At 47.1% G+C, this 19822-nt stretch overlaps 1 protein-coding gene across 2 annotated transcripts in view; it reads left to right on the top strand.

Annotated features, from left to right (window-relative positions):
- LOC112215208 (plexin-A1-like) overlaps positions 1-19822 on the top strand; it is a 273811-nt gene that overhangs the window by 31851 nt on the left and 222138 nt on the right. For both annotated transcript variants that reach the window (XM_042299484.1, XM_042299483.1), the window contains exon 2: positions 7424-8790. In XM_042299484.1, the coding sequence (XP_042155418.1) occupies positions 7618-8790 (1173 nt within the window). In that variant the 5' untranslated portion in view covers positions 7424-7617. The remainder of the gene's footprint in view (positions 1-7423; positions 8791-19822) is intronic.

The following is a 19822-nucleotide window of genomic DNA, read 5'->3' as shown; positions in this document are numbered from 1 at the left end:
ACATGTGGTTAGTTTGGTCGCAAATTCTCCCATTAAATCTCCTTCCAATAATCACAAAAAACTGAACATGAACCCTATAAAATAACGACACACTGTCTGCTTCCTGACCCTGTTTTTCAACACTAATTTGCAAACTGTTGGGAAAGGGACCATTTCCTCCACTCCAGTATCCATGCACGTTGTAAATATGGTATTGGAACTGACCCTGTACATAGCTTACTTACTTTATTGTGTTCTTCTTGTTTTATATTTTGTGTGCTTTTCTCTACCTTGGTATTTTTAGTGCTACATTGATATTGATACTTGATATTATATTGATACTTGATATTGATACTGCATTGTTGGGTTTGGAGCCGGCAAGCGAGGCATTTCACTGTACTTGTGCACATGGCATTAAAACTTGAAACTGAAAATAGTTTTAATCTCTCAAATTGCATATTTAACAGTTGTATTGTTTTGCTGTCTTTGTCAGCTCTTTATTTCCCAGTGAAGACACTATTTATTTCCCTCCCCCCCTGTCCGCGCCCTGACGGAGGCACTCGTTGCTTTGGGACATTTATACCAGATTGACTTGTGTTGCTGCTCATACACTGATTTTGCCTTCTCATCAGAAACACACTTCTGTTATGATGGGGTTTGCTGGGCTGGATTGAGAGGCTTGGCCCTGTGAACATACATACTAGTATGGCAGCTGGTAAGCTAGGCAATACTTTCTGACTCATCTCAGTCTGTCCTTTCCTCAATCCCCCCTCCCTCCCTCCCTCCCTCCCTCCCTCCCTCCCTCCCTCCCTCCCTCCCTCCCTCCCTCCCTCCCTCCCTCCCTCCCTCCCTCCCTCCCTCCCTCCCTCCCTCCCTCCCTCCCTCCCCCCCTCCCTCCCTCCCTCCCTCCAGAGACCTGTGAAATGCCAGTAGAGGAGTGTGAGGTGAATATGATTTTAACTATTAGTTCCTTGTCTGTAGGCCTTGGAGATTAATTGTAATAGAAGTTCTATGTTGTTGAAGTTTCTGAAGTAATCGGTTCTGATCTGCCGTCGGACGACGCAGCCCAGCGTCGCCCGGGTTAGGGAGGGTTTGGCCGGTAGGGATATCCTTGTCTCATCGCGCACTAGCGACTCCTGTGGCGGGCCGGGCACAGTGCACACTAACCAGGTCGCCGGGTGCACGGTGTTTCCTCTGACACATTGGTGTGGCTGGCATCCGGGTTGGGTGCGCGCTGTGTTAAGAAGCAGTGTGGCTTGGTTGGGTTGTGTATCGGAGGACGTATGGCTTTCAACCTTCGTCTCTCCCGAGTCCGTACGGAGGTTGTAGCGATGACAGTAAGATAGTAACTACTAAAAATCAAATCAAATCAAATTTTATTTGTCACATACACATGGTTAGCAGATGTTAATGCGAGTGTAGCGAAATGCTTGTGCTTCTAGTTCCGACAATGCAGTAATAACCAACAAGTAATCTAACTAACAATTCCAAAACTACTGTCTTATACACAGTGTAAGGGGATAAAGAATATGTACATAAGGATATATGAATGAGTGATGGTACAGAGCAGCATAGGCAAGATACAGTAGATGGTATCGAGTACAGTATATACATATGAGATGAGTATGTAAACAAAGTGGCATAGTTAAAGTGGCTAGTGATACATGTATTACAGAAGGATGCAGTCGATGATATAGAGTACAGTATATACGTATGCATATGAGATGAATAATGTAGGGTAAGTAACATTATATAAGGTAGCATTGTTTAAAGTGGCTAGTGATATATTTACATAATTTCCCATCAATTCCCATTATTAAAGTGGCTGGAGTTGAGTCAGTGTCAGTGTCAGTGTCAGTGTGTTGGCAGCAGCCACTCAATGTTAGTGGTGGCTGTTTAACAGTCTGATGGCCTTGAGATAGAAGCTGTTTTTCAGTCTCTCGGTCCCAGCTTTGATGCACCTGTACTGACCTCGCCTTCTGGATGATAGCGGGGTGAACAGGCAGTGGCTCGGGTGGTTGATGTCCTTGATGATCTTTATGGCCTTCCTGTAACATCGGGTGGTGTAGGTGTCCTGGAGGGCAGGTAGTTTGCCCCCGGTGATGCGTTGTGCAGACCTCACTACCCTCTGGAGAGCCTTACGGTTGTGGGCGGAGCAGTTGCCGTACCAGGCGGTGATACAGCCCGCCAGGATGCTCTCGATTGTGCATCTGTAGAAGTTTGTGAGTGCTTTTGGTGACAAGCCGAATTTCTTCAGCCTCCTGAGGTTGAAGAGGCGCTGCTGCGCCTTCTTCTGCGCCTTCTGCTGTCTGTGTGAGTGGACCAATTCAGTTTGTCTGTGATGTGTATGCCGAGGAACTTAAAACTTGCTACCCTCTCCACTACTGTTCCATCGATGTGGATAGGGGGGTGTTCCCTCTGCTGTTTCCTGAAGTCCACAATCATCTCCTTAGTTTTGTTGACGTTGAGTGTGAGGTTATTTTCCTGACACCACACTCCGAGGGCCCTCACCTCCTCCCTGTAGGCCGTCTCGTCGTTGTTGGTAATCAAGCCTACCACTGTTGTGTCATCCGCAAACTTGATGATTGAGTTGGAGGCGTGCGTGGCCACGCAGTCGTGGGTGAACAGGGAGTACAGGAGAGGGCTCAGAACGCACCCTTGTGGGGCCCCAGTGTTGAGGATCAGCGGGGTGGAGATGTTGTTGCCTACCCTCACCACCTGGGGGCGGCCCGTCAGGAAGTCCAGTACCCAGTTGCACAGGGCAGGGTCGAGACCCAGGGTCTCGAGCTTGATGACGAGCTTGGAGGGTACTATGGTGTTGAATGCCGAGCTGTAGTCGATGAACAGCATTCTCACATAGGTATTCCTCTTGTCCAGATGGGTTAGGGCAGTGTGCAGTGTGGTTGAGATTGCATCGTCTGTGGACCTATTTGGGCGGTAAGCAAATTGGAGTGGGTCTAGGGTGTCAGGTAGGGTGGAGGTGATATGGTCCTTGACTAGTCTCTCAAAGCACTTCATGATGACGGAAGTGAGTGCTACGGGGCGGTAGTCGTTTAGCTCAGTTACCTTAGCTTTCTTGGGAACAGGGACAATGGTGGCCCTCTTGAAGCATGTGGGAACAGCAGACTGGTATAGGGATTGATTGAATATGTCCGTAAACACACCGGCCAGCTGGTCTGCGCATGCTCTGAGGGCGCGGCTGGGGATGCCGTCTGGGCCTGCAGCCTTGCGAGGGTTAACACGTTTAAATGTCTTACTCACCTCGGCTGCAGTGAAGGAGAGTCCGCATGTTTTCGTTGCAGGCCGTGTCAGTGGCACTGTATTGTCCTCAAAGCGGGCAAAAAAGTTATTTAGTCTGCCTGGGATCAAGACATCCTGGTCCGTGACTGGGCTGGATTTCTTCTTGTAGTCCGTGATTGACTGTAGACCCTGCCACATACCTCTTGTGTCTTAGCCGTTGATTCTAATTTGTCTCTGTACTGACGCTTAGCTTGTTTGATAGCATTGCGGAGGGAATAGCTGCACTGTTTGTATTCGGTCATGTTACCAGTCACCTTGCCCTGATTAAAAGCAGTGGTTCGCGCTTTCAGTTTCACGCGAATGCTGCCATCAATCCACGGTTTCTGGTTAGGTAATGTTTTAATCGTTGCTATGGGAACGACATCTTCAACGCACGTTCTAATGAACTCGCACACCGAATCAGCGTATTCGTCAAAGTTGCTGTCTGACGCAATACGAAACATCTCCCAGTCCACGTGATGGAAGCAGTCTTGGAGTGTGGAGTCAGCTTGGTCGGACCAACGTTGGACAGAGCTCAGCATGGGAGCCTCTTGTTTTAGTTTCTGTCTGTAGGCAGGGATCAACAAAATGGAGTCGTGGTCAGCTTTTCCGAAAGGAGGGCGGGGCAGGGCCTTATATGCGTCGCGGAAGTTAGAGTAACAATGATCCAAGGTTTTTCCACCCCTGGTTGCGCAATCGATATGCTGATAAAATTTAGGGAGTCTTGTTTTCAGATTAGCCTTGTTAAAATCCCCAGCTACAATGAATGCAGCCTCCGGATAAATGGATTCCAGTTTGCAAAGAGTCAAATAAAGTTCGTTCAGAGCCATCGATGTGTCTGCTTGGGGGGGGGGGATATATACGGCTGTGATTATAATCGAAGAGAATTCTCTTGGTAGATAATGCGGTCTACATTTGATTGTGAGGAATTCTAAATCAGGTAAACAGAAGGATTTGAGTTCCTGTATGTTTCTTTCATCACACCATGTCTCGTTAGCCATAAGGCATATGCCCCCGCCCCTCTTCTTACCAGAAAGATGTTTGTTTCTGTCGCCGCGATGCGTGGAGAAACCCGCTGGCTGCACCGCCTCCGATAGCGTCTCTCCAGTGAGCCATGTTTCCGTGAAGCAAAGAACGTTACAGTCTCTGATGTCCCTCTGGAATGCTACCCTTGCTCGGATTTCATCAACCTTGTTGTCAAGAGACTGGACATTGGCGAGAAGAATGCTAGGGAGTGGTGCACGATGTGCCCGTCTCCGGAGTCTGACCAGAAGACCGCCTCGTTTCCCCTTTTTCGGAGTGTTTTTGGGTCGCTGCATGGGAACCATTCCGTTGTCCTGTTTGAAAGGCAGAACACAGGATCCGCGTCGCGAAAAACATATTCTTGGTCGTACTGATGGTGAGTTGACGCTGATCTTATATTCAGTAGTTCTTCTCGACTGTATGTAATGAAACCTAAGATGACCTGGGGTACTAATGTAAGAAATAACACGTAAAAAAACAAAACACTGCATAGTTTCCTAGTTTCCTAGGAACGCGAAGCGAGGCGGCCATCTCTGTCGGCGCCGGAAGTAACAATTGGATAACAATTGGATACCACAAAATTGGGGAGAAAAGGGGGTCAAATGTATTAAAACACAAATAAAAATGTTTATTCTGTATGCTTGGGAGTGCATAAACTGTATGTGTGTGCATACATAAGTGTTTGTTTGCGTATCTGCCATTGATAGACAGTAAAGGATGGAGTCTTTCCTCTCCTATGTGAGGTGTTGCCTGTGGCTTGCCTCCCTCACCCAGACTCTGATATGACCTCCATGTTAAAGATGCAGTGTGTATACGTTTGCTTAAGTATGAGGCCCCAGTTTTGTGGCCGGTGCTGTAATTGATATGCCACAAGCAATAAATCAGTGTTGGCGCTGTGGCTCAGGGGCCGCTATCTGAGGAGGCAGGTTGAGCCCAGCCCAGCTGTCCGTCCGACCGTCTACAACACAACCTGCCTCAGACTCCCTCTGCTCTGCTCCGCTCTCTGCAGCCAATTGATTCATTTCTCCTGCCTTGGATTTCCTCCGCCAGGCACAGCCCTGTGAGTTCAGGTGCATTACTGACTGACTGGCTAATAGCAGCCATCACCGACATCCTCGTTCTCTCGGGGAAGGAAAAGGCATTGTTTTGCCATGAAGACTAACGACCACTCCATCACTATCCTGATTTCTCCTTATCCATCTCTCTTCCACTCAACTTCTCTCTCTGCTCTAATCCTTTCTTCCATCTCTCTTCCACTCAACTTCTCTCTGCTCTAATCCTTTCTTCCATCTCTCTTCCACTCAACTTCTCTCTGCTCTAATCCTTTCTTCCATCTCTCTTCCACTCAACTTCTCTCTGCTCTAATCCTTTCTTCCATCTCTCTTCCTCTCAACTTCTCTCTGCTCTAATCCTTTCTTCCATCTCTCTGCCACTCAACTTCTCTCTCTGCTCTAATCCTTTCTTCCATCTCTCTGCCACTCAACTTCTCTCTGCTCTAATCCTTTCTTCCATCTCTCTTCCACTCAACTTCTCTCTCTGCTCTAATCCTTTCTTCCATCTCTCTTCCACTCAACTTCTCTCTCTGCTCTAATCCTTTCTTCCATCTCTCTTCCACTCAACTTCTCTCTCTGCTCTAATCCTTTCTTCCATCTCTCTGCCACTCAACTTCTCTCTCTGCTCTAATCCTTTCTTCCATCTCTCTTCCACTCAACTTCTCTCTGCTCTAATCCTTTCTTCCATCTCTCTTCCACTCAACTTCTCTCTCTGCTCTAATCCTTTCTTCCATCTCTCTTCCACTCAACTTCTCTCTCTGCTCTAATCCTTTCTTCCATCTCTCTTCCACTCAACTTCTCTCTCTGCTCTTATCCTTTCTTCCATCTCTCTTCCACTCAACTTCTCTTTCTGCTCTAATCCTTTCTTCCATCTCTCTTCCTCTCAACTTCTCTCTCTGCTCTAATCCTTTCTTCCATCTCTCTTCCACTCAACTTCTCTCTCTGCTCTTATCCTTTCTTCCATCTCTCTTCCACTCAACTTCTCTCTCTGCTCTAATCCTTTCTTCCATCTCTCTTCCTCTCAACTTCTCTCTCTGCTCTAATCCTTTCTTCCATCTCTCTTCCTCTCAACTTCTCTCTCTGCTCTAATCCTTTCTTCCATCTCTCTGCCACTCAACTTCTCTCTCTGCTCTAATCCTTTCTTCCGTCTCTTGTCACTCTTTTCTCTTGAAACAGCTTCAGTGTCTAATTCAGTCTCCTCCAGACATTAAACAGCCAATTCAGTCAAAGCACCGTCATATGTTGGTTCAGGGACAACGTTTATTTTTCCGTTAAAGTGATAGAATGTTGTGATAGTTATGCAACTTGTAGATGGACCTGTGATCTATACTATCCTTTTGATATCTCCAGAGAAACATCTAAAAAAAAGTGGGTGTCTAATCACTGATCTGTGATTATAATGTGTAGGCATTCATGCTTGTGTGTGTGTGAGAGAGAGACTATGTAATCTGAAGCGTTTTACATCAGTAAGTGGGGCAGTGCGTGGTGAATGACTGAGTTGAGACGATGGTAGGTTTTGTGCCACAATGTGTCCGTTGTCTTGATGGGCTGGAGAACAGTGGGTTCATACAGCAGGGCATGATGGCTGACTGGGACTGGGACTGGGACTGGGACTGGGACTGGGACTGGGACGAGAGAGAGAGAGAGAGAGATAAGGTCATGATACATTTACCTACTGTAAGTCATTCTGGATGGTGAAAGGGTGAACTGTCCTATTGCAGTACACAGTAGTGGATGTACATCGAGCTGCATCTTGCAACACTGTGCCTGGCCCTCTGCAGTGCTGCAGGTGACGGCGAGGATCCCGGCAATGTGTGTAAAATATATATGAGGACGCACCATGGTCTGTCAGCCTAATGCTTTATGTTGAGTTAGTCAGACTCTGTCTGGCAGGCTGACATGCTCATCAAATGTTGTATAGGATTCCCCCTAAGGCCCTGTTGTAATTGATGAATGTTTATGTATTCTGACTTCTTTTTGCCCTCACCGCTCTGTGTGGCAGGCAGAGCTTTTAAAACCCTGTTCAGTCGATAGGGAGAGAGCGTTCCCTGATCCTGTCTCCTAATGTGTGTTCTTCCTTCCCTTTGCAGGGCTGGCGGCCGAGGCGCTGGGGTTGATGTTATAGACGACAGAGCAGAGACACAGAGCCCAGAGGACGCCAGGCCAGCGCTACTCCACCGTCCCTCCCTTCCTTTAGCCTGGTGTAGGACAGCCACAGCTTCAGTAGAGGAAAAGGAACGCAGACACACACCCAGAAACCTCTCCTCACCTAGCAGAGCCCAACATGACCTCCCACCCCACCCCACCCCTGGGAGGCCCTCTTCTTCCCTTCCTCCTCCTGCTGTCGGGGGTGTTCGCCACCACCCCCAGCGACCTCAGGTCCTTCTCCCCTCCAGAGGGGGGGCTCACACACCTGGTGGTCCACAACAAGACAGGTGAGGTGTATCTGGGAGCCGTCAACTGGATCTTCAAGCTGTCCAGCAACCTGACCAAGCTGCGCAGCCACGTTACAGGCCCTGTGGTGGACAATGAGAAGTGTTATCCCCCTCCTGGGGTCCAGTCCTGCCCCCACGAGCTGACCCAGATCAGCAACGTCAACAAGCTACTGCTGCTGGACTACGGTCAGAACCGCCTGATCGCCTGCGGCAGCACCTCCCAGGGGATCTGCCAGTTCCTCAGGCTGGATGATCTGTTCAAGCTGGGCGAGCCCCACCACCGTAAGGAGCACTATCTGTCCAGCGTGGCCGAGGCTGGCACCATGTCTGGGGTGGTCATCGGTGGAGACGCGGCCGGGGGCGGAGGAGAGGCTGGCAAGCTGTTTGTGGGCACGCCCATCGACGGCAAGTCAGAGTACTTCCCCACGCTCTCCAGCCGCAAGCTGATGGACAACGAGGAGAACGCCGACATGTTCAGCTTCGTCTACCAGGATGAGTTTGTCTCCTCGCAGCTCAAGATCCCCTCGGACACGCTCTCCAAGTTCCCCGCCTTCGACATCTACTACATCTACGGCTTCAGCAGCGAGCAGTTTGTCTACTATCTGACCCTGCAGCTGGATACCCAGCTCACCTCACCCGACGCCAGCGGGGAGCAGTTCTTCACCTCTAAGATCGTCCGTCTCTGCGTGGACGACCCCAAGTTCTACTCCTACGTGGAGTTCCCCATCGGCTGCACCAAGGACGGGGTGGAGTATCGTCTGGTGCAGGACGCCTTCCTCAGCCGACCCGGGACCAAGCTGGCGCGCTCACTGGGCATCTCAGAGCAGGAGGAGGTGCTGTTCACGGTGTTCGCCCAGGGCCAGAAGAACCGGGCCAAGCCCCCCAAGGAGTCAGCCCTGTGCCTGTTCACCCTGCGCCGCATCAAGGAGAAGATCAAGGAGCGCATCCAGTCCTGCTATAGAGGAGAGGGGAAACTGTCACTGCCCTGGCTGCTCAACAAGGAACTAGCCTGCATCAACTCAGTACGTTTTCCTTTCAGTGTGTGAATGAATGATAGTTCTGATGATGTTGATTTTGGTAAAGCACCTCTTTCTGAGTGAAGTTTCAGTTTTTAGCTTCATGAATCCAGAATGTGTGTGAGAGAGGGGAGAGAGGCTTTCTCTGGTCTGTCCCTGGAGACTGGAGCATACAGTATGCGCTGCAGGGAGGGAGGTAGAGGGTAGAGAGCTGCTGTCTGTTGGGGTCGACCCACCCCAGCTAGATCTCAATTAGAAACACTCTCACACTGACTCACACATCCACAACATTCTGTTGTTAGAACTCTGTTGTGACTCAATCAACTGAGTCACAGCGAAGCAGCTAACCTCATAGGCCTTTTCAGATCGCAGATGTGGAGATGTCTCGTTCTTTTCTTCCTCTCCCTCTGACACTCCCTCTATCTGCCCTCTCCCTCCTCTCCCAGCATCCCTCTCTATTCTCTCTCTCTCCTCCTGTCTCTTTATGGATGTGGCTACAGCCCTCTTCCCGGGTCACCCGGGCTGCTGTGTGTGGGATTTATGGACCGTCACTCTGTTTGCTGGGTCTCCCTTCTCCTCCGGCTCTAATTGATTTATATAGTCCTGAGGCTGTTGTCTGTCGCCTGGTGTGTCATCCCTGTCCTCACAGGACTCCTTGCCTGGAGGCTGCAGACTGGGGTCGGAGCCGAGGCTGAGGTCGGAGCAGAGGCTGGGGTTGGTGCCGGGGATAGGGCGGAGGGGAGGCCTGCACAGGGAGGAAGATTGTGAGCGTGCATTTCTGATGGTCTGATAATCACCTAGGCTAGGCTGGCAGGCTTCTCCTGCCCTCACAGGCTCACAGGCCAGGGGAAACACACAGGGCTCCCTTGGCTTGGCTGGGCTTTGTAGTGGTCAGTCTGCCATTTCTCATGTTATGCAATCCCGATAGTCTCCCTAATAGGTTTTCCTCTGCTAGGCACAGGCTAGCAATGCACAAGGACAGTCATATACCTCCAGTCACTGGAATGACGTGACATGGAGAGAGGAAGAGATGGCTGTTGCATTAAAGATGTAAGGGGTAAGTGATTGTTGTGAGATATGTTCTCCTTTAAAGCAACGTTTAACAGTGCCTTGAAGCAGCTCTCATCTCACTGGGCCCAGCTCTCTGTCGTGGACGTGGGTGGGGTACTCGCTCTCTCGCTGTCTCTCTCTCGCTCTATCTGTCCTCTTGCGCTCTCTCTCTCTCTCTCTCTCTCTTTCTTTCTCCCCTCTCTTTCTCTATCCCCCCCCACTCTCTTCATCAGATCCAGGATGAGAAGGAGGATTAGCCTACCACAGCCGTGGAGAGGAGAAGAGAGCAGAGTAGTGGGGGCGTCTTCTCTCTGTGCTGGATGCTTGGCAGACAGTGAGCAGCCAGCTCTCTAGCTTGTATTAATGGTAATAACCGTGGCTATTCTAATGACAGGCTGGGGGCAACCTGCTGAGGTAATGACGGCAGCATGTCTGACTGGTGCAGATGAAAAGATTACGCTCCTTCCTTCTGCTCTCTCCATCAACACTCATTGCCAACGTCCAGCTCATGCATTATTCGGCACCCTATTCCCAATGTAGTGCATAAGTAGTGGTCAAATGTAGTGCATAAGTAGTGGTCAAATGTAGTGCATAAGTAGTGGTCAAATGTAGTGCCGGTAAGGCATGTTGGACATGCCAAACATTTGGTCTCAGCCATGTCCTCACCTTCTGTTATTTAATTGTGCTTGATAACAATCCCCCCAAATCAGAAACCCCTCTGCCTCACTGCACCATACAAACAATTAATGTCACTTTCTGTCCCGAAACTACAATGGCTTAAAGCACTGACACCGGGCTGAAATATCTATTTGGAACAGATGCAACAGAAATAGAGACAGGGACAGATGGAAAGAGAGAAGAGGAGAGAGAGACAGGGACAGATGGAGAGAGAGAAGAGGTGAGAGAGAGGGACAGATGTAGAGAGAGAAGAGGAGAGAGAGACAGGGACAGATGGAAAAAGAGAAGAGGAGAGAGAGACAGGGATAGATGGAGAGAGAGAAGAGGAGAGAGAGACAGGGACAGATGGAAAGAGAGAAGAGGAGAGAGAGACAGGGACAGATGGAGAGAGAGGAGGAGAGAGAGACAGGGACATATGGAGAGAGAGAAGATTAGAGAGAGACAAGGACAGATGGAGAGAGAGACGGACAGATCGAGAGAGTGAAGAGGAGAGAGAGAGACAGGGACAGATGGAGAGAGAGAAGAGGAGAGAGAGACAGGGACAGATGGAGAGAGAAGATTAGAGAAAGACAAGGACAGATGGAGAGAGAGAAAAGGAGAGAGTGACAGGGACAGATGGAGAGAGAGAGAGGAGGAGAGAGAGACAGGGACAGATGGAGAGAGAGAAGAGGAGAGAGAGACTGGAACATGGAGAGAGAGAAGAGGAGAGAGAGACAGGGACAGATGGAGAGAGACAGGAGGAGAGAGAGACAGGGACAGACAGAGAGAGAGAAAAGGAGAGAGAGAGACAGGGACAGATGGAGAGAGAGAAGAGGAGAGAGAGACAGGGACAGATGGAAAGAGAGAGGAGAAGAGAGAGACAGAGACAGATGTACAGGCATTGACAGGCAGACAGGCAGACAGGCAGACATGCAGACAGACAGACAGACAGACAGACAGACAGACAGACAGACAGACAGACAGACAGACAGACAGAATAAGGCTAGTCATGCAGCACACATGATGTCTCTTTTCTGCTCACCATGACTGAGACACTATATGAGACTATGTATGATATGTAAATGAGATACACTACATGATTGTCCTTTATTACCATCTGGTCTGGTGCTTGTGATCGATCAAGGGCATGTCATGGGGATATAACGATGATTTTATACAGGCCTCATGTTTCATAGAGCCAGACAGCCTCTCTAGTTCGTTAGCACGACCTTGGACTCTATTACTGTATTGATGATCAGAGCTCCGAGATTATTTTACACAAAGACATTTACACCCATAATGAAGTTCTTGACCACCATTTGAACTATCTGTCATGGATTCTGACAGGTTTTGTCACTTCCAGTTGGAACACATCAGAGTCATAATGGAGTCAGCAGAGACCGAAGCTGCAGTTCAAACACTCCCAGTTTCAGACCGATGACTTGAGTGTTAGGTTGCTGCCTGCTTGTCATGTGCTGTTATGAGAGCCTTAATAATGTCACTACTAATGACAGCTCCATACAGGCATTATGGCCGTATGAATTCCAGAATGGGCCCAAGTGGCATGCTGATGATTTTAATAGCTCACTCAAACTCCTCCTTCTTTCCAGCGATTGGCCAGTCCGTTGTAGTGTAATGCAATGCTGGAAGTTTGAAAGTTTCGGGTCACCTTCCATGCCAGCTGCGGGCTCATTTCCAAAACCATGTAATGTGCCCATAAAAACAACAGGTTTAGCATCGCTAATGAGCCTTTCAGCATGTCCTCAAAATACAGAAAACAGAACAAAATGGCCACCACCAGTAAAGCCTGTGTTCTTTGGAGGTGTGTAGAGCAGAGGCACGTCTTGGCCTGTGAAGGAGAAGCATTGCGATGCATAGCAGCATTCCCCTGCTCTGTGTGTATAAACAAGACTGTGTTTATTGTCTGGGCCAGGGAGAACATTTGAGGAAAAATGGCCTCCAATAACCAACAGAGCAGGATAAGAGAAAACCCAGCCTTAGATCCTCACACTGAGTGCACAATTGTGTTTATTAATATTGTAACGACCCTGGGTTTATAAGCGCAGAAATCGACTCTGCCACACGAGCATGCTTTTACAGCACAGTCGATAGCGTGCCGGACCTCGGGCTCGAGGGTTCGAGGGTTCGAGTCCTGCTCCCTGCTGTTTCATTACAATATGAATCAACGTTGATCACTTTGGTGGGGGGGGTGACATGTTATTGTCTTTGGGGGTGACACTGTCTTCTGGTTCAATGTCTTTTCTCTGAGCCAAAGCTGCCCTATTGTCATCAGCTCTATTGTCTCCCTCTAAACCTCATTACGGCTGCTATTTCTCTAGTACATTCCTCATCCCACATGGAATGGATACTGTTAGAATGTTTCAAGGCCCTGTGCTCACGGTTTATATGTTTTCAGATCAAGCCCTCCTGTCTTTGACATGCCAGTCAACCATAAACCCCACCCCATTGCCATGGTTAGGCAGCATTGCCATGGCATCCAAGGACAGGTCAACCATGAGGGTGTCTTGGGAAGCCGTCTCCCTCCCTTCCAGGCCATCAGATTATACAGACACATGGATGAACCAGGCCATCAGGGGAGGATGATGCTGTATCCTAAGAGACGTTGCTCCTCCGCTACACGGCTGCTGTACTAACTGGGAGAGATGGGAGCGCTAGCATCACTCATCCCAGTAGACATTCTCTTACCACGTTATTCAAATGAAGCTGCTGGCAGTGCTAGATGTGTGTGCACTGAGAAGAGACCGTGTGCAATCTATCCCTCACAAGAGATGCAATATCAAATCAATAACTCAGCTAGTTAACTGGGTCGTAGGAAAAAATGACCTCTCCCTCTCAACCTTTCACCGTCTGCAAAGTGTGTGTAGGTTGCAAATCTCCTAACGAGCCCAGGCTTTTTGTGCTCCGGATCTAATTGTGAGTGTAATTATTTATTGATGTGTGTTTGTGTGTGTGGTGTGTGTGTAGAGAGTGTGGGTGAGTGGGGGGCTGTTATCACTTCGAGCTATGGAGCTATTTACCAGCCGTGATGGTGAGTACAGCTGTATTTGTTGTTTCCTGTGGCGCTGTGTGATGAGATGGATCCAAAAAGCATTAGTCTATTTCATATTCAGCTGTAGCAGAGAGAGTGGAGACGCCAGGCATTAGGCCGTTCTGCTTTGAGAGGACTATTCCCTGGGACACGGCTGGGAATATACAGTCCACTAGCATCACAATCTCAGCCTCTCTCCCCATTCTTCCTCCTTCCCACAAAACGAAACCAGTGGCGATGCTTTGGATTTAAACTGCTGTCATCTACTGTAATGTTGGTTTGTCTTGAGTGGATGGAGAGCTTGCGGCAGCCTCAAACATTTGCTCTATCTGAAATTCAGAACATATTTTGGGTGGAGGGAGAATGTGGAGACTTGAAGGCTGTGTCATCTAGGCTTGGGCGGTATACAGTATATACCGGGCGGTATACAGTATATACCGCATACCAGGGTAATTGGAAATAGCCACCCAATGAATTTTCAATACCATCGATACATTTTTTACAAAATTAGAATATTTGTATCTACTTTTTAAATAAATACCTGCAGTGCAGTAAAGCAGATCGCATTCTTCATTTCACCTGTCACATTGTTTTACATTATGAAGCTTACCGTTGTATCCCAGCCCAGTTGAGCCAGTCACGTGTGTTTGTAAGTAGCACAACAGGAGAAAGAGGGAGCAGGTGAGTCCAGCTGTGTATTGACAGGGGTCGCATTTATATTGAAAGTCAAGGGTGTTTTTTTGCTTCAATAGTAATCAGGGACGTGCGACTATCGTTTTCCTTCACAGACAATACATTAGTGCAACACATTCAGCAGAAAACGGCTTCATTTTCATCAGATGACAACAGAAGTGCCAGGCTATTTGGCTGGCAGCCACACAAGTAAATGAGCTGACAATGAAAAAGCATGGTCTTTTTTTGCAAAAACAATGCATGGCCGTCATATTTCTAATGTTTATCATAGAAAGTAAGTAGCCAGCCACATGAGAAACAAGATTCTGGCCTGAATGCCAAACATCACGTCTGGAGGAAACCTGCCACCATCCCTACGGTGAAGCATGGTGGTAGCAGCATGATGCTGTGGGGATGTTTTTCATTCAGTGGCAGGGACTGGGAGACTGGTCAGGATCGAGGCAAAGATGAACGGAGCAGAGTACAGAGAGATCCTTGATGAAAACCTGCTCCAGATTGCTCAGGACCTCAGACTGGGGCGAAGGTTTACCTTCCAACAGGACAACGACCCTAAGCACACAGCCAAGACAACGCAGGAGTGGCTTCGTGACAAGTCTCTGAATGTCCTTGAGTGGCCCAGCCAGAGCCCAGACTTGAACCCGGTCGAACATCTCTGGAGAGAACTGAAAATAGCGGTGCAGCGACGCTCCCCATCCAACCTGACAGAGCCTGTGAGGATCTGCAGAGAAGAATGGGAGAAACTCCCCAAATTTAGGTGTGCCAAGCTTGTAGCATCATACCCAAGAAGACCCGATGCTGTAATTGCTGCCAAAGGTGCTTCAGCAAAGTACTGAGTAAAGGGTCTGAATACTTTTGTAAATGTGATATTTCTGGGGGGGTTTTGAAGTGTGTTTTTTCTTTGTCAATATGGGTTATTTTGTGTAGGTTGATGAGGGAAAAAACTATTCAATCAATGTTAGAATAAAGCTGTAACGTAACAAAATGTGGAAAAGTCAAGGTGTCTGAATACTTTCCCGAAGGAACTGTATATTTATATTTATATTTGTATATTTAGATTTTTTATAAATGTTTTCTCTAAATAAGCATTGTTGTACTATTGAAAGTCGAATACACTGCATTTCAAACAGTCAGATATAATCTAATGAATTCAGGGCTTGTGAAGTTAAACCGAGGCTAAACATAAGCCTTCCCCGACCATAAGACCCACTAATCATTTCATTATTGTCACATTCTGACCTTAGTTCTTTTGTTATGTCTTTGTTTTAGTATGGTCAGGGTGTGAGTTGGGTGGGTTGTCTATGTTAGTTTTTCTATGATTTGCTATTTCTGTGTTTGGCCTGGTATGGTTTTCAATCAGAGGCAGCTGTCGATCGTTGTCCCTGATTGAGAACCACATTTAGGGAGCCTGTTTTCTATTGTGTTTCGTGGGTGATTGTTTTCTGTTGTGTGTCTGCACCAGCCAGAACTGTTTTCGGTCGTTTCTCTTTGGTATTTTTGTTATTTCCGTGTTCATTTGAATAAATATGGACACATACCACGCTGCACCTTGGTCCTCATCTTCTTCCACCAACAACGGCCGTTACAATTATTTTATCAAAATAGTTTAACCTGTTATTTTAAAGTTTTTTTTTTACAATAATCACTGATCTTTCAAGTCTGTCTATGAAATGCTTTCTGTTTTTTCTATTTTCTTTTTTACAAATTGAACTACAACCATAATATATGAGCATACTGCTCATTCACTTATAATGACTATAGGCATGTTAGCCTGTCCACTTTGTTCAGATGTTGAAATCAAGTGGCCTACCGTATTTCGTAGAATGAGAACAAGTTGCCAATTACTTATATAATTGTGTTATTTACCCCCAAGCCATAAGACTGCTGAACAATTAATCAAATGGCCACCGGACTATTTACATTGACCCCCCCCCCCATTTGTTTTTTACTCTGCTGCTACTCGCTGTTTATTATCTATGCATAGTCACTTCACCCCTACCTAATGTACAAATTACCTCAGCTAACCTGTACCCCTGCACACTGACTCGGTACCGGTACCCCCTGTGTATAGCCTCGTTATTGTTATTTTACTGTGTTACTTTTATAAGTTTTTACTTTAGTTTATTTGGTAAATATTTTCTTATCTCTTCTTGAACTGCACTGTTGGTGAATAAGCATTTTGCCGCTAGGTCTACACTGGTTGTATTCGGCGCATGTGACAAATAAAGTTTGATTTGGTTTATGCTTATTGCACATTTATAAAACAGACTGGACAGCTACTATAACAAACAGTCTTTGGCTAAAATGCTGCTAGCGGTACGTGGTACCCCAATGCTGCGAGCGACAAACTGAGCATGCCTTTTCCAGAGTCAATGTACATAGCTACTCTCGTTTTAGTAGTGTCTGCTCTGTGCACGATTGGAGTAGTTGAGACATAATAAAGGTATCTTTAGAAAAGTTGACTTGTCCTCTGTTACAGTAAAATAATGTCTCAATCTGGTTTGGTGTCCATATGACCGATTATGTTGAACCAAACCTCAAAGGCAAATAGTGAGTTGAAACCACTTGTCAGAAAGGAAGATAGGATCTCTCAACTTTGTTTGTTGGCGTGAGAGACAGGGGGAGCGGCTTTGTGTGTGTGTGTGTGTGTGTGTGTGTGTGTGTAAACCATAGAGGAAGAGGCAAAGTGAGAGGTTTCAGTCTCGCTAAAATCTGTCCAAATTAGACCAATGCTTTTCTATGGGCTTATTTTGGGCCTAGGCTTGTTGCCTGCCTTCCCACCTTTGGGACAACGACTCCCATTGTTAAGGCAGAGACATGAGCATCTCGTCATTATCTACAGATCTCTGGTGTACATGGGAAGGTGCATGCAGACACATGGCATTTTACTGTGGTCATGAGCCATGACTGCCGGTGTGGCGGTATTACGGTCACTGCAACAGCCCCAATCAGTTATTAATGAAGATTACGGATTATAAATCTCAGTGACAGGGGTGCCAGGTAGCCTAGTGGTTAGAGTGCTGGGCCAGTAACCAAAAGGTTGCTGGATCAAATCCCCAAGCTGAAAATCTACACCTGAACAAGGCTGTTAACCCACTATTCCCTGGTAGGCCATCATTGTAAATAAGAATTTGTTCTTAACTGACTTGCCTAGTCAAATAAAGGTTACATTATAAAACATGTAAATATAAAAATAAAAACATAGGGAAGAAAGCAGAGAACCTTAACAAGGCCAGAGTTTTCTTATGGAAACAATTTGTTGTTCCATGGCTGATGTTATGTGAAATGCAACAGTCTGTTCCAAGATGGTTATGCAAACAGTATTTGTTTATGACCATTATTTTATTTGGCCAAGCCTTCCCCAGTCTCTGCCATGGCAGCCTCACAGTCATTATTCTCTCCAGTATAATACACAGTTTGTTATTTGGGGCTTGGAGGGAACTGACTCACCACATCCTCTCTGTCTCTGTTAGCATGAAGCTTCAGATTACGTCCCAAATGGCACCCTATTCCCTACATAGTGCATTACTTTTGACCAGATCCCTATGGGCCCTGGTGAAAAGTAGTTTAATAAATAGGGAATAGGTTGGAATTTGGGACACAACCTCAGTCTGTGCTACACTATGTTGTAGGGAGCAGCAGTAGCAGTAGCTGTAACAGCTAACTGTACTGCTCTGTTAGCATGTTACTCGGCTTCGATGCTTCAGCCTGAGCTGCTGTCATACAGAACATAGAGAGTGAGTAGCAGTATCTCCCAGCTCTTGTCTTCTAGAGAGGCTTCGCCCCAGTCCTCCACCCAGAGTGAAAAGGTGTATCCCTGATGAGCCCTGCCATCTCACTCCCCTCTCCCAGTTCCTCTGTTGTCATGGCATTGGGGTTGGGGGTGCTATGGGATGTGGAGGGCTTTTTGCTGCCGTGATGAATGGAGTTTAATGAACTCCCTCTCCTCAGTGTAAAGAGAGAGAGGGGGAGGCACAAATTGACATTTTTTGAGAACTCATTAAGCCACAGCAGTTTGAAAACATCAACAGAGATTACAAGGGCTGTGTGTGTGTGTGTGTGTGTGTGCGTGTGCGTGTGTGTGTTTACCTCCTCTGCCACCATGCAGCACTGAGAGCCCAACCATGCTGTGTATCGGTCCTAAACTCAGTCTAGGGAGGGCTTTAGTAATTAGATTAGAGTTGGCTGGGCGTTTTATTTCAGATTATACCGATTGTAATCCAAAGCATTTGCTTGGCCAACATGGTTAAAAGCATCAACTAACTGTGCTGTATTACATGAAAACATGATGTTTGTTTGATGGTAGCCCAACAGACTCTGACACAGTAGCCTACACAGCCCTATGACACATCCTCAGTGTTGAGTGGTCTCCACTAATTCCTTTGTTTTTTTTCATTATTATGGGCCTATTTGTTCTTGTCTGTCACTAGGTAGTTTAGTGTTGTTATTACTATAACCCATAAAACATTGCCACAGGGCATTCTGCTATGAACTTCACCATGCTCTCTATAGACATCCAGGTGCAAAAAAACATCTACCCAAGGTGGCAACCAAGCTTCAGGCATTGTGACCTTTCATGTTTGGTTGATAGAGCCTGTTGCTAGGGAGAGGTGCGTTAGGAGCAGAATCTGTAGGGAGCAGTCACATGTTGGCTTCCACTGATACCCTGGGACGCAGCAAAACACCATCAATACCCCTGAGCCCTGTCAAAACAACACACACACACAGGGTTAAAGCTCAGACACACCAGTAGGATTGTGAAACGTTTGCCTGCCGACGGTACTCAGCACCTCTGAACAGAGTGTCGGCAGTCAATCTCTTTTGTGTTCACACAGCAAAGACCTTGGAAGTCGTCAGCAACTCAGCTTTGTTAAAAATACTCCAAACCAGAAGGTGGCAGTAGCATTGTTTGGCAATGCATATCCATGCGTATTGCTTATTGTCTAGATTCCAAGCTATCTGCACTAACGTTGCTATTTTGTAGAATGCCCTTGTTGATACTAGCCAAATGGCCACAGCTAGATAACTACCTAGAAAAATGATGAATAAACAATTTAATTCACTGTCCATAATCCCATACAGTCATTACCAGCCACATGTTTAGCTAGCTAGCATTAGCATATTCGCTAGCTAGCACAATATAGCTAGCTAGCACAATATAGCTAGCTAGCTAAGGACACTGCACTAACTTGCCAGTTAACACAGGCAGCTGTTTTATGGAAACTAGCTAATCCATTGTGATGACATTTTATTGACAATACTAGCTACATTGGTTAGCTAGCTTGGAGGAAGTATTTAGTGTTGTTTGCATTGCATCTGTGCACTTAGCTAGCTACCATCCCATAGCCTACAGAAGTGTGACTGGCTCATCCGTGGATGTACAGAGAAAATGCCCTCTTTTTTCCTTTTTCTTTGTTGGCTCCTTGGCTGAAAGTCAAGTTCTTGGCCACTGAAGAGCATTGCGAGTATACAAGTAGAATCGGTAGGTTGGTCGCTACTGGGTCGGCACGCAGCAGGTACCGTTTTTGTTTTAGCAAGAGAAGGAACGGTCTCCCACTGTGATAAGTACCTATCAGCAGTCTATCGGCAGTG

This window comes from Oncorhynchus tshawytscha, linkage group LG16 (genome assembly GCF_018296145.1).
Source record: "Oncorhynchus tshawytscha isolate Ot180627B linkage group LG16, Otsh_v2.0, whole genome shotgun sequence".
NCBI lineage: Eukaryota > Metazoa > Chordata > Actinopteri > Salmoniformes > Salmonidae > Oncorhynchus > Oncorhynchus tshawytscha.
This window is presented reverse-complemented; position numbering and strand designations above follow the sequence as displayed.